This window comes from Candoia aspera, chromosome 2 (assembly GCF_035149785.1).
Source record: "Candoia aspera isolate rCanAsp1 chromosome 2, rCanAsp1.hap2, whole genome shotgun sequence".
NCBI classification, from domain to species: Eukaryota; Metazoa; Chordata; class Lepidosauria; order Squamata; family Boidae; genus Candoia; species Candoia aspera.
The window spans coordinates 50967062-50981132 of NC_086154.1; the positions used below are offsets into that span (position 1 = coordinate 50967062).

The 14071-nt window shown below is 35.3% G+C and overlaps 1 protein-coding gene across 2 annotated transcripts in view; it reads left to right on the forward strand.

Annotated features, from left to right (window-relative positions):
• FAM120A (family with sequence similarity 120 member A) overlaps positions 1 to 14071 on the forward strand; it is a 73476-nt gene that overhangs the window by 6036 nt on the left and 53369 nt on the right. For both annotated transcript variants that reach the window (XM_063291805.1, XM_063291806.1), the window contains exons 2-3: positions 3075 to 3321; positions 8759 to 8841. In XM_063291805.1, coding sequence (XP_063147875.1) covers positions 3075 to 3321; positions 8759 to 8841 — 330 coding nt within the window. The remainder of the gene's footprint in view (positions 1 to 3074; positions 3322 to 8758; positions 8842 to 14071) is intronic.

Genomic DNA, 14071 nt, shown 5'->3' on the forward strand with positions numbered 1-14071 from the left:
TGTATTATTTCACAAATTATGCTGCCTTGCAGTGGATAGTTAAAGAATTTGACTGATGTGAATCAAGATTGTGCAAGATTCCTTTTCTGGAACCTTGGCTGGAAACTTAGCATATATAGGATCTAACTTCAGTGGATTATCAAGAGTAATCTCCCACCTTGAAACTGTAGGAATGGAATTTAGTGATGCACTGAACATTGTAAAACAAACTTAAGAGTTTTACTAAAGCAAGCAAAGTGGAAAGTGGGTGAAAAAATAAGTGATAAACTGCAGAGTGCTGTAATCTAATCTGGGTTATTCAACACTTTGCAAAATAAGTAACATTCTAAATGGACTCGAAGCAAAATTTGAAGACTTCAAGCCATAATTTTCTCCAGATGAGTTTGCTTTTTTCAAATTTGTTCCTATAGCCTCTTGTGATGTTGAACGGAGTTTCTCCAGATACAAGGACATACTGGTGGACAACAGAAGGAGTTATGAGTTTGATAACCTCAAGATGCAGGTGGTCATCCAATGCATTTCTGCTGTTAATGAAAACTAATCCAGGGATGACCATTTTATTCTCAAAATGTTCATCTGATTCCTTCAATACTAGCACTTCTGCACTGGAAGTAAAGAAGAATAAACCTTTTAATTTGTGTGTTTGTGTGTGCACGCGCTTGTGTGTGGGTAAGCACAGATTCTTAAAAATTGTATGCTAATTTCAGAAAAATTGTAAAGTCATATTTTTGGTTTAATTGGTCATATTTAAACGGTTTTAAGGTCATAATTGCTTGCATATTTCTAACATTTTTAGGTTATAGAAATCCTTGCCCTATTAATTAGCATTTGCTCATAAGGTTTGACTTACCACTGTTTTCTCCCAATTTTGGTTGTATGTGTGGGTATCTATGTCTGATGCTCACCGCCAACTTGGCATGCTTCTTTTTTCTGGACAATTGAACAAACCTCTGAACTGTGGGCTGACTGTAGGGTTTGAACTTTATAGTTTTACTTTTTAGTTGTTTTTATGGAACAGATAGAAGATTAATACAAAAATATGACATTACAGAATTTATAAAAGGAAAAGCAAGATGCGTATGGATATGTTGAGTATGGGTGTGTTTAAAAGATTGAGAGATAGTGATTTAAGAAAAAAATCTCGGTTCTGTTCCCCATTTTTTAAACTATTACGTTTTTCATAATAGATGTCATTCTGGGTTGAGATACTGAATCTGGATATTTAAAATGGTTGTTCAGTTGTCTATAAATTGTATAAGGAAAACTAGGATATTAATATTTTAATCAATAACATAAACAAAAATCGTAATAAGCTTCTTAGAAAAACGTCCTACAAACTAATTGTGACCTGCATGATTAGGCATGAACTATAAATACTGTTTTTCTACTTATAAGGCACTTAAAACATCTGACAGTCTAGGGTAAAATCTAACAATTAAAAGTAAATGCAGTACGTTGCAAATATTATTAATTCACCTTCTTAAAAAGATTGGTGAAAAAGGTGGTTTTAACTCCTTTCAAAAAAGTGGAATCTAAACATGGAATACATTTCATAGCTTTGAAGCAATGCAAGAAAAGGCCCTTTGCCTGCTTGCCACAAAGCTGGACATCTGACAGTGTGGCATCTTTGTGGAAGCTTTTCTTGCTGTTCATAATGCCTAGTCGGGTTATTCTGAAATTCCTATGGTATGAGATAATGGAAATTGAGGAAATGATAAATATGGCCTCAGGATCATCAAATGAACCTGTGCTGATGATTTTATCTAACTAGCTATCTAGGTGTGTAAACTTTCCAGAAATGTTGATGCAACTAGAAAAAAAGTACTATTTCTGTTGTGAGTAGACCAGCATTTTGAGGAAAATGGAAATATATGAAATAATTTTGAAATTTTTAGACTTTACAGATAAGTCATACTGTTAATTTATTAATGTATGAAATATGCTTATAACAGTGTGTTCACTATGTAACAATGGAGCATGTAGTTTTATTAGATAATTTTAAATTTATTGCTAGTTTAAGATTATTTTAATTTTGTTACAGATAGAATTACAGATAGTTGAATTCTAAGATATATGACATCTTCTCAGTTTTTCTGGGTAAGGAGAAGCCAAAAAGTTTGAAAATGGAAAAAAATGATCACCACTGTAGTAAAGTGAAGGAAGTTTTATATTCTAATGTATGAAACAAATATGGAAAGTACAGATTTTCAGGAAAAAGGATCTGAGAGTAATGAAGGAAAAAGAAGGCTCAGAATACATGTTCTTTTACATAAAATGTTGTGTAATCAGTCTGACTTTCTGAATTTGAAGTACTATCATCACCAGTTTTTACTTATCCTTTATTTTTAATCATTTTAATACCTTTTGAGAACTGAGGTTTTGCCTTTCTTGAGAAAAACTTCCCTATCCTTTCTAGTTTTAAATTATTCTGTATAACATTTCTTTTGCATATTAAAGATTGCATTATCTTTTAAAAGGAAAATATTAGGAAATACTTCATAATCTTTTCTAAATTTTTCAGCTTTAAATTATCTAAAACACAACATAGTTCACTTTCAAGGTATTGTTGTTCCATAGAACACTGACCCAGTCCAAGTTCCAGGGTCTTTCTATAATGAGTAGAAATGGAATTGTAGGTGAATTGCAGGGAAGGCTGGTCAAGCTGCCAAACCTCAGAAAGGGTCCTTTGATTGATATACTGGCACCAGAAGAGTAGGATGGAATACGATAAAGGTATTAAGGCAGCTTTTCTCAAAATGTGGGTTGTGACGCCCCTGTGGGGGAGAGGCCATAAAGCATTGGATGGAGGGTCACTACACAGTGCCTTCCTTGCAAGTTCTTTCTGAGCAGGCTTATTAGTTTCATCCAAAAGAATGCTGAATGTAAAGCAGTGTGATGTTGACAGATGCCCGAGTGTTATTTTTGTTTAACTGTATAATGTTTAGCAAGCCAGAATTTCACATTCTAAATATTAACTTTTTAAAAATAAGTGATATTAATGTAGCTTGCAGGTTATATGTACAGTTTGGTGTTAACTTTTCTTTTCTGCATCTCCTTTTGTTTTCTTTGCATAGGTTGCACAAAGTATCGAAGACCACCATCAAGAAGTAATTGCTTTTTGCAGAGAAAAAGGCTTTCATGGCTTGGTTGCATATGATTCAGATTATGCGTTGTGCAACATCCCTTACTATTTCAGTGCCCATGCCCTAAAACTGAGCCGTAATGGAAAAAGCCTCACAACAAGCCAATACCTGATGCATGAAGTTGCCAAGCAACTGGACCTGAATCCAAATCGGTTTCCTATTTTTGCTGCTCTTTTAGGTAGGTAAAATAACACATGGCAATCTCTCTGTGTGTGTGTGCATCCTGAAAATTTGTTAATGGGAGACTTGTGTGTTTCTATACATAAATGGTGAAAGATTCCATTCAATCCATGTTTTAGCTATTTGGAAATCAGCCCGCTTTAATTGGGAAACTGTCAAGCCCAACCCCAAAATTTCATACTACCTAATTAAATATTTTGAGAAAGCTACATGCTTTAAAAAAACTTCTTAATTTAAGTAGGTAAGACTTGCAGGTGCAATCATTATTATTATAAAGGAATAAAGCATTCATAATAGGGAAGGAGAGAGTTTTGGTCCTGGGTATTTTTAAAAATGAAAAGGGTATGTGAGACTGCACACCAGAGAAAAGGAATTTTATTTATTTATTTAGAGGGAGAAATATAATTTTTTACTGATTTGTAATGGTAAAAAAAATCCCCCAATATTTCTGTTTTATTTAAGTATTTCTGTATAGAAAATTCTAATGTCCTATAAAATAATTCTAGAACAAAACAAGATAAACATGGAGTGCTAACAAAATAAAAACCATCAGCTTCAGTATCTGTCCTTACAGTGAACAGTCAGGGTTGATTTCCTCTAGGATTGACTGATTTGACCTCCTTGCAAATCAGTCAGTCCTAAAGGAAATCAACCCTGACTGCTCATTGGAAGGACAGATACTGAAGCTGAAGCTCAAATACTCTGGCCACCTAATGCGAAGAGAGGACTCACTGGAAAAGACCCTGATGCCAGGAAAGACTGAAGGCAAAAGGAGAAGGGACAGCAGAGGATGAGATGGTCAGATAGCATCACCGATGCAATGAACGTGAATTTGAGTAAACTCTGGGAGACAGTGGAGGACAGGAAGGCCTAGCGTGCTATGGTCCATGGGGTCACGAAGAGTCAGACATGACTTAACGACTGAACAACAACAACAAAAATAGAAATATTAGAAGGAGTTAGTGGCTATGGAAATATTAGAAGGAGTTAGTGGCTATGGAAATGTGGGATTTTGTGCTGATGGACAATGAAATAGGCAGGAGTGCAAAGGAGTCTCCTTTGCATGCAGTCTGAATTACTGTTTGGTTTCTTTAATTTTGCCATTGTATAAATCCACTTGTAATTTAGTACTATGTACAAAACATACAACTACGACTTGTTCAATGAACAATTCTTAAAAAAAATAATCATGGCATAGAGTTAGGTGTAAATGCCACAAGATGACACTTATTTAGCTAGAACTTAAAGAATTTTACTCGCCACACTGTAGTTGGATGGACACTTAATGAAATGTAGTATTACAGTCCCACATATGAATTGCTCAATTCTAATAAAAATCTAACTAAATAGGATGAAAAATAGTGAAAAGAAGGCAATCCCAACTATATATAAATGCCTAACCTAATAATGTCAAAGACAGTGACTAAGCTTGCCCTAGTAACCGAAGCAGCAAATTTATGTACACTGTAGACAGCCAGTTGAGATAATGATCTAGCTTGCAATAATGCTAATGAAGATGTATTTTGTTTGTATATAATTTATTTGAACTTTTGTACCACTCCAGACTTCAAATGGTAGTTTATTGCTGGCAATAAACCCTAATTTTAAACTATGGTTTCAAGCTACCTGTCAGCCTTATGAGGTAGACCAGACAAGAAACAGGACCAGATGAGCTAATTCTACTTTATTCTAAGGTTACTTTAATAGAATCTTGCAAGTCTGAAAGTACTTCTCTTCCCCATCCACATCCCTTTTACAGCTTGAAAACTAGGGAGGGTCTCTTCTGAGCCTCTTGCCCCACCCATATTCCTGCTATGGGCTCAGCTGCCTTTCATCTGACTATTCCCTTGGTTGCATCTCATTGCCCTGTCTCTGAAGGTCATTCCCACATACCATTACCCTATCTTAATGGATTTATTTATTAACAGTATTTGTATCCCATCCCAATCAACATGAACTCTGGGCAGCAAGTAGTGTAATTCAAACTATACACACCAGTGAAAACCAGTAAGTAAACATATTACCTATGATGGATTCTCATATTCAACTAAAGGCTGAAAGCATCCCAAATTGCTTCAACTTGCTTATGAAATACAAGGAGAGTGGGGGCTGATCATACTTCTGAGAGAAGAATATTCCATTAAGTAGAGAACACCACTGAGAAGGCCTGCTATCCAATCCTCACACTGTGTGCCTTAGGAGGAGGAGGAACCCTTAACAGGCCTTCTCTAGATGTGCTTACCAGACAGACAAATTCTATTTTGGCAAGGTCCCCACAAATCACAAGAAAATAGCCAATTCACAGAAGAGAAATCAGTGATACTCAGAAAAACTTCTATTTACAAACACGTTCAAAATAAGAAAAAGGCACTCATACACCCTAAACCCAAAGACAGCTCTTTCCACTCCATTCAAAGAGAGTCACCCTACAAATACACTCACTAACAGACTCTTGTTCAGATTGTTTGGGTAACCAGTTAGGTATTGGCAAAAAAAAAAACAAGGAAAACTCTTAAATTGACTTAAAATCAAATTTTGATTTAGTATTTGAATGTAGGCAAGCTGCCACCACAAAACTGGGTATGTATAAAGACTCCTTTCAAACTATAGATCAGATCTTCAGTTTTGTGTTTTAAAAGTTGAAAACAAGAATTATAAATATGGTTGATGCTATCAGCAAAGACAATATGGAACCTCTAAAATAGATATGTTGTGCAGTGTGGCTTACTTTGTGAATCTAGTTAGTATCAGGGCTGTAAAGACTCTCCTTGACTTTATGAGTTGCCCGTAGCAAGAGTGATACTGTATATACTTTTTCCTGGAATAGTGACTCCATCTGGATTGCTGAATTTAGCATTAGTCAGTGATGTATTTCTGATTTAGCTGTTCTCCACAGGGTCCTGAGGATCAAGCGATTGCCTGACTGAGGAGGCAATACTGTACTGGAGTTGAAGATATCAGTGGCTCCAGTATCCCCACCAAATGCAATATATTGCTTTAATAAAAGCGGGGCTTGTATACAGCTCATAAGCCTTGCCACCTCATGCACAATTTTCTTTTTTTTTAGGAACTCTTGCATCAAGAATGTGGACTTCCATCTTATTCCTACCTTGGTCACTCAGCTCTGTTTTTTTTCCTACAGTTGCCTTTGATACCTTTGACTATAGTTGCTGAGTACCTTTGATACCCTTGATTACAGGTGGAAGTAGCCTGTAGTATTTCAGTATGTTTTGATATAGCTGAAAGTAATGATGCAGCAAAGTTATATTTGTTTCCCTAAATCTGGAACATCCTTGACAGTGAACTGCAGTATGTCTTGTGTATTATCATCATCATCATCTATTAGGTAAAGGTAAAGGTTTCCCTTGACATTAAGTCCAGTTGTGTCCGACTCTAGGGGGCGGTGCTCATCTCTGTTTCAAAGCCGAAGAGCCGGCGTTTGTCTGTAGACACTTCCGCGGTCATGTGGCCGGCATGACTAAACGGAACGCCGTTACCTGCCCGCCAAAGCGGTATCTATTAATCTACTCACATTTGCATGTTTTCGAACTGCTAGGTTGGCAGGAGCTGGGACTAGCAACGGGAGCTCACCCCGTCACGCAGATTCAAACCGCCGACCTTCCGATCAGCAAGCTCAGCAGCTCGGAGGTTTAACCCACAGCGCCACTGCGTCCCTTATCATCATCTATTAGTGACCTCATAATTACAGATTATGAATCAGTGCCTGGCCAGTCACTTAGCTAATGCCTCTGTTTATACTTTCTAGTATATGGGATTGTATATAAGTATGTATATGAGTACCCAGCTTGCTGGGGAAGGTGACGAGTGGGGAAGGCAATGGCAAACCACCCCACTATAGTCTGCCAAGAAAACGTTGCAAAAGCGGTGTCCCCCCAAAGGATCAGACATGACTCGGTGCTTGCACAGGGGACCTTTCACCTTTTCACTTTTCACAGTATATGGGATGGGTCTATCTATATTTTGCTTTCTGCACTCCAGTGCTGACTTCAATCCCTGACCATACAAGTTCTTACTAGTGCACTGTGAGAGGAAGACAGGATTGCAGTTAGTTAGTCTAAATATACCATCTGAACTTACACTGTCTGCATCTCAACCTGCTGGCGTGGTAGAACAACAGTACCATTATTCTGCTGAGGATAGTACATAATGGAACTATGAGCATCATCTCATGCCCCAATCTATAGATTTTTGGGGGTGTTGACATAAAAGTTGAATATCAGCATTTTTTTGTTGTTGATTGGCAGTGTTGGAAAGTTACTTGTTATTTCCAGAAGTATAGGCATATAGCATATTGGAATGGTTCCATGCTATACTGCCTATTCTGTACTGATGCAGAACTACGGTTTAAATTTTGGTTTATTACTACCACAGAACTACGGGTATTGGAAGAAGGGCTTGTGCCTCTTGTCTCCTTCCTCAGCATTGATCTCAGCGCTGATGCTTTCTTCTTTATGAAGTTATTAAGGCCATGAAAGATACTTCCTCCTCTCTTTGCCAGTCCAGTACATGAGAATGCTTCTTGGGAATCTTAGTGTCTGTAAGGATTTCTCCTCCTGCCTCTTGTATCATCATGGAGTGAGGAAAGGAAAGCATTTCTACTGATTTCCTTTCTGTGGCCTGCTGTAATGTTTACACGGCTTGGAATGGTCCAAAAACTACAGCATTCAGTTTTGCCTTGGTGAACTGTAGAAACTCTTCAGATGTTCAGTTTTTGTTTTATGGTTGTTGCTTTTGTTGTGACAGAAGCAGGGTCCTTGATTTCACATACTGTAACTTGGGAATTGCTTCGTTTTGTTGAAGTGGTCCATGTAGCAAGTGATATCTGAACATCTAACCCCTAAACATGATTACTTGGGAATAAGTTTCAGTGATAGGGTTTTTACTTTCAGATAAAGATATGCAAGAATTAGAAGCAATATTAGGAAAAATGTGGATTAATTATCTTATGTCTATTAATATAATGGAATTGCATGATTTGGAAGTAGAATTTGAAGCTAATCCTTTTTGTTTTTTAAATTCTATCAGGTGTCATTAATTCCAAACACTTATTTAAGTTAACACATATGTGGAGATTCATCTAAATCGGTGCTTCCAAAACTTTTTTCTTCATTACCCAAAACTGCTTATCAGAAAGTCCTTTTTACCCAATGTATGTAAAACATTTTAAGTCCATTTAATGGGTTCATATGTCATTACCCAAAGAAAAACCACTTTTGCCCAATTTTGGGTAGTTTAGCCAGGTTTGGGAAGCACTGATCTAAATATATAAACATACTATTTAAAGTAAATTGCATTCATATGCTTAGGGTTTAAAAAGTTATGGTGACCATGATTTTAATTACTGTAAATGGCTTATTTTAATTTTCCAGATACTGGTGTAATTATATGGGCCTGTATTGTATTGTATATTCTAGGTAATCACATTCTACCTGATGAAGATTTGGCTTCATTTCATTGGAGTTTACTTGGTCCAGAACATCCACTAGCCTCTCTTAAGGTACAACTTCAATATAATTTGTTTCATTTTGAAAAAAATAACAGGATACAAATAATCCATAAAACGAGGCATCTTTTAATATTGTTGGGTGTTTCCTGAAAAATAGCCTACTTATTCAGAAGAAGTGACAAAGACTGATAGCATACTACTATGGAAATAACAGATTAAACTGCAACTGCTAGCTTTAAGGGTTTTTTGTCACACATATACTAATAGGGTATTCTAAATCCTGATTTTCTAATTTCAGTTCCCATTCTGTCATTCTAGAACCAGCAATATGTTTAGACCTTCTGGTTTTCACTTTTACTCCCCTTTTATTAATGAACAGTCTGGAAAAAAAATGTGTTTTTAGTATACTAGATATATTCACAAGCTTAATATAAAATTTGAAAGATATGTGGAACTACAAATTCTCTTATGAAAATCCAAGCTTCTTCAAAAAAAGAAATAGAGCACTTGTATGTTGAAGAACCAGAGTTCATGAGTTAGGTATTTGAAAGAACAATTGTAGATTGGGAAGAATTGGATTTATTGGATTTGACCGGTTATGCATTCCTTTTAATCTGGTCTGGTAGCTAAAAGATAAAGCAGCTAAATTAATTTAGTTAGATTAAAACATTTGAAATATCTTTCCTGTTATCTATAACCAACATTGGGGAAAAAAACCCACCAGGAAACCCTGGGACTAGGCATGTCTCAGAAATAATTTGGAAAAAGTCCTTTGAACTCTGCATGAAGCCTAACACCTGTCTGCTGTTCATTAAAGAAGCCTGTTGTTTTCTGAACTTCTGAGTGAACCTGAAGAAGTTGCTGCTGTGTAGAAATCATATTCAAATTTACTGGTAAATTTTTTAAAGCAGCTGCAGCTTTTTCTTTCCTATCCTCATTCAGTAACCTGAAAAATAATAGGTTTCTTTAATGAATAGCAGAAAAATGCTGGTTCTGCACAGAATCCAAAGTATTTTTCTGAATTATTTTCAAAATATGCATAATCCTAATAAACACAGCTATTTGTTTAAATAAGACTTAATAGAATTTTACTATTTTCTCAACTGGACCCATTATTTTGCAGTAAAAATAGTACTTATGGAAAAAATATAGTAGGAACTATAGATCCATTTATGGCTTTCAGATTCTCTCAGTCTTTGTTTCAGTTTTTTAATATTGTTATGTTGGGTAAATGGCCATTTGTGTACTGAGGAAAGCATCCATTTCAAGGCTGATCTTGAAATAGGATGCATGGAAAACATCAGTCATAATTATTAATAATTCTGTGTTTACATTTACTTGAAAGTAAGTACTACTGATGATAGTGGAACTTGATTTCAAGTAATTGGGCTTATGATATTAGCCTGAGCAATCTCAGGCTAATATAGCATCACAGATTCTGAAAGATACTAATTTTGTTTCATTTTTTTTAAAATTCAACTTTACATACTCCTTTGGAAGGAATAGAAGTACTCTTAGACCAATCCTCCAGCATCACAAGATCACAAGCATGATAAACCATGGCATTACATGTAGATAGGCTACTACAAATCTGCATGCAGGTTGCTGCACTTGATTTTACTTTATATTGATGCAGTCATTCACTGTCTGATCATAAGCACTAATAAAATTGCTTTTATTGGGAAATTCCACACAAATGTTCATTTGAAATCCATTGTAGCCTATTGAAAAGGGAGTCCAATGTGTGCAAGATTTAATGTATCTCTCTTATATACCTTATTGAGTAAGTTTTAGTCACCACCCACTAGCCGACTGCCTTTTCTTCTTTTGTAAATCGGAACAGACAAGAACACCTGTTCAGACGTCTCAAGATGATGAGCCAAACCACTTGCAACGAAGAGCTCTTAAGGCTCTTAACAAACTTGAGCAATGAAAGCATGTTTTGATTTCTAAGTAGCTTATTAATTTAGAGATTCAGTTAGAAGATATAGGGAGAGCTTTGTACATATGTTTATATGTCTCCTCTGATGTATAAAATAGAGTAGACCAACCTAATCGCAGCAAAGGGATGTTTGTTTTGAGGGAGTTGTATCCTTCCCTACATTACCTCCCATAGTTGTTTTGCTGCGTGCAGTTTTGCCTTGAGATCAGCTCTGATTTCATAAGTTAAACCTATGCCCATAATTTATTTTAGATGTGAGCAAGGCAAATAAAAGTAACTGCCCATATCCTATGTCGTTCTTATATTAGAATTTTATACCATGGGGTCTTCATCTATATTGGATATGGATTTATAGGTCTACATTTATAGATGGCTATATTTTTTCAGAGATGAAAGTAGCCTAGCAAAAGCATACCAGGTTGTAGAGAAGGCCTGATATAAATGTGTTAATATTACAGCAATTTTTTCCATTATAAAGTTAACGAAGGAAAATGCTAAAAGAAATTTATAGCACTTGTTTCATTCCATTGAGCTTTCTTTTCTTTGGGATTATGTTGATGGTGAGAGAATATAGAAATATAATTTTTTTAAAACTAGAAACCATGGGGAGTTGAGTTTTTAATACATTTGTTCTTAAAGAGGAAAATTGGAAGCTTAAGAAAAAAAAATGCAATCTGGGCTTGGTCACTTTAGGAACATGAAATGCATTATATATAAATTATAATACTGATAAAATTGAAAATAGATATTCTTCAACCCACAGTAATTATACTCCCAAGGTTCCTATGCTTATCTTTTTAGTTAATAAGAAAATTTATATAAATATGAATGAATAACTATTTTATTTATGTTTTGATACATGGTTTATTAGGTTATTTCAGCCCATTTATAGGCTGAATGTAGTCTGAGATTGGGATATTCTGATGGATTTGATTGTGCTATATGTATTCATGTCATTTATTTTACTGTGCTTTTATACCACCCAATAATAGAGGTTCTTTGGTTTGTTCGGCAAAATAAAAGTTAAAACCATAAATAAGAATGAAACAATTTTTTTTTAAAAAAAGCAACAACATAAAACCAGCATATCCCAGAAACAGTAAATGGTATATTTCGCTTATGCAGTCAGTAAGTTTACTCTCCCATCCATCTGTTCCCCCCTCCCCCCAACACAACAGGGAGCTATACAAAATACAATGTAGTTATTAAAATAATTTTAAAAAAAATAGCTTTGAATTTTCATGTTTTAGTACACCTCAAAAGCACAGCATTTTTCCACTCTTTTATGCTATAACAATGTTAGCACCAAAAAGATGGCTTGATGCACACATCTTACTAAATCATAATGTGTTTCATATATGAACACAGCTATTGTTGTTTCTAAACCATGAATTATGGCTTAATCTGTTGTGTTAACCAGATCACTAAGCCTTGTTCGAATGGGCTAACTCAGAAGGAAGCATGAATATAGCCATTGTTTGGTATCTGATTACTTCAGATTTTTTCATTCAGGATCAATACGATATTATAGTGTTTTTTTCTATTACACTGGGTAATTTCATTCTTGTCACTTTTGCTGCACATTTTCTACATATGATGTGTTTCTATGTTTCCAGAAGTAAAACACCTACTTGACTTTGGCAACAGCACTGAGTATTTATGAATATATATTGTTGCTTAAGGCTATAAAAGAGTCTTACTGGATCTAAGCACTTTTAGTGTCTACCAGTTTGGGATACTTTGTCAGACTCCCAGAACTTCATGGTGTACTGTAAATTGACCAGCAGTCTGTTGGCACATACCTTCTCCATGCTAAAGTTTATAAATATTTCTAAAGTAAACATGCTAATTAATGAATAGAACTGGTGCAGCAACTTTTCCATCCTCTTACATTACTATGAGGTTCTTTGTAATGGACAAATGACACTCTATTTTTAGCAACCTTCTCCTCAGTCTAGCCCCGTCTGATTTGGAAAAGGATGAAATAGCATGTATTGATTTCCATGCCACCATGATAAGATCATATGAATCAGAGGGCTGCTCCTGTTTGACTGATTACGGCGGTTTCTGCTGTTGTTGAGTTATTTATGGCTTCTTCAAAGTGCCATTCTTATTGTATGCCAAGAACATTATATATGAAATTATGCAACCTGTATGTAGATTATCATGTGAAAGTTACACAAGCATGTAACCTTTATCTTCAGTTCTAAGATTAATCCATTTTGTCATTGGTTGTACTGTATTAGTTTTCCTCACTGTTACCTGCATTGGTTCCCTTTTCTTTTTACATTCTGTTTAAACTTTTGTGGACTCCAGAATGTATTTATTCTTTTGCTCCTCTTTATTATCCATGTTCTTGTGTTATTACCTTAGTTCCTCTAATACCTATGTTCTTTGTAAACTAAATATTCATTCTTTTTATGTGCTTTTATGACTTGCTGCTTCATTAGACCTCTTTACACAATAACATACATCTAACTTCTTCCATTATTTTTTTTAAATGAATGATAAAAACTCATTTCTTCACTGTGTGATTCTTCTGCTGATCTTTCACTATTACCATTTCTAGCCACTGCCTTTTCCTCGTGTGTCTATTTAGGCTTCCACTTTAAAATTTTAATACTTAAGTTCTTGATACATAATGCTGTGTTTATTTAGACACTTTGAGAAAAATAAACTATATGTGCATTGTGGTGAAATATACATATATATGTATACACACATATATATGCAGGTTTTCTCCCTCCATAATGTCATTGCTGGAAATGGCTCTTGGAGCAGTGCTGCTGGTCAATGAATTGTCACAGTCCCAATGGATTTGCACTTAGAAAGCAATGCAAATTTCTCAGTTCCTTAATAGGAAGCCTCTACTGTAAGACTTCATCATTTCACATTGCAGGTGGGGGATTTTATGTTTTGTATCCTATTCCATATTCAAGAAGTTCCGTCTACAAAATGATGTAACGTGAAACACTCAAACTTACAAGTTTGTATGCATAATTACTTGCATGGAGAAGTCTACAGAACATGAAGCCCACTGTCTAGAATTTGAAATAGTTGTACTAAATGAGCTCAAATGCGTACTATGATGTGCTGTTTGTTGTAAGCAGGACAGGAAAAAGAGTTGAATAAACATATTTACATAAATAAAGTTATACAAAACAAGTGGATGTAGAATTAGCCCTGAAGGATTCTACTTTCTATGTAAAAGATACCTTCTAGGAGATAATACAGTGAATGTGACAGTCTTTTTTTGTTTGCAGTTGGAGCATGCTTGCTCACTTATTTCCGTAGAAATGGAGAACCCAACATAATAACATGTCTGAAGTCCTTTATGTT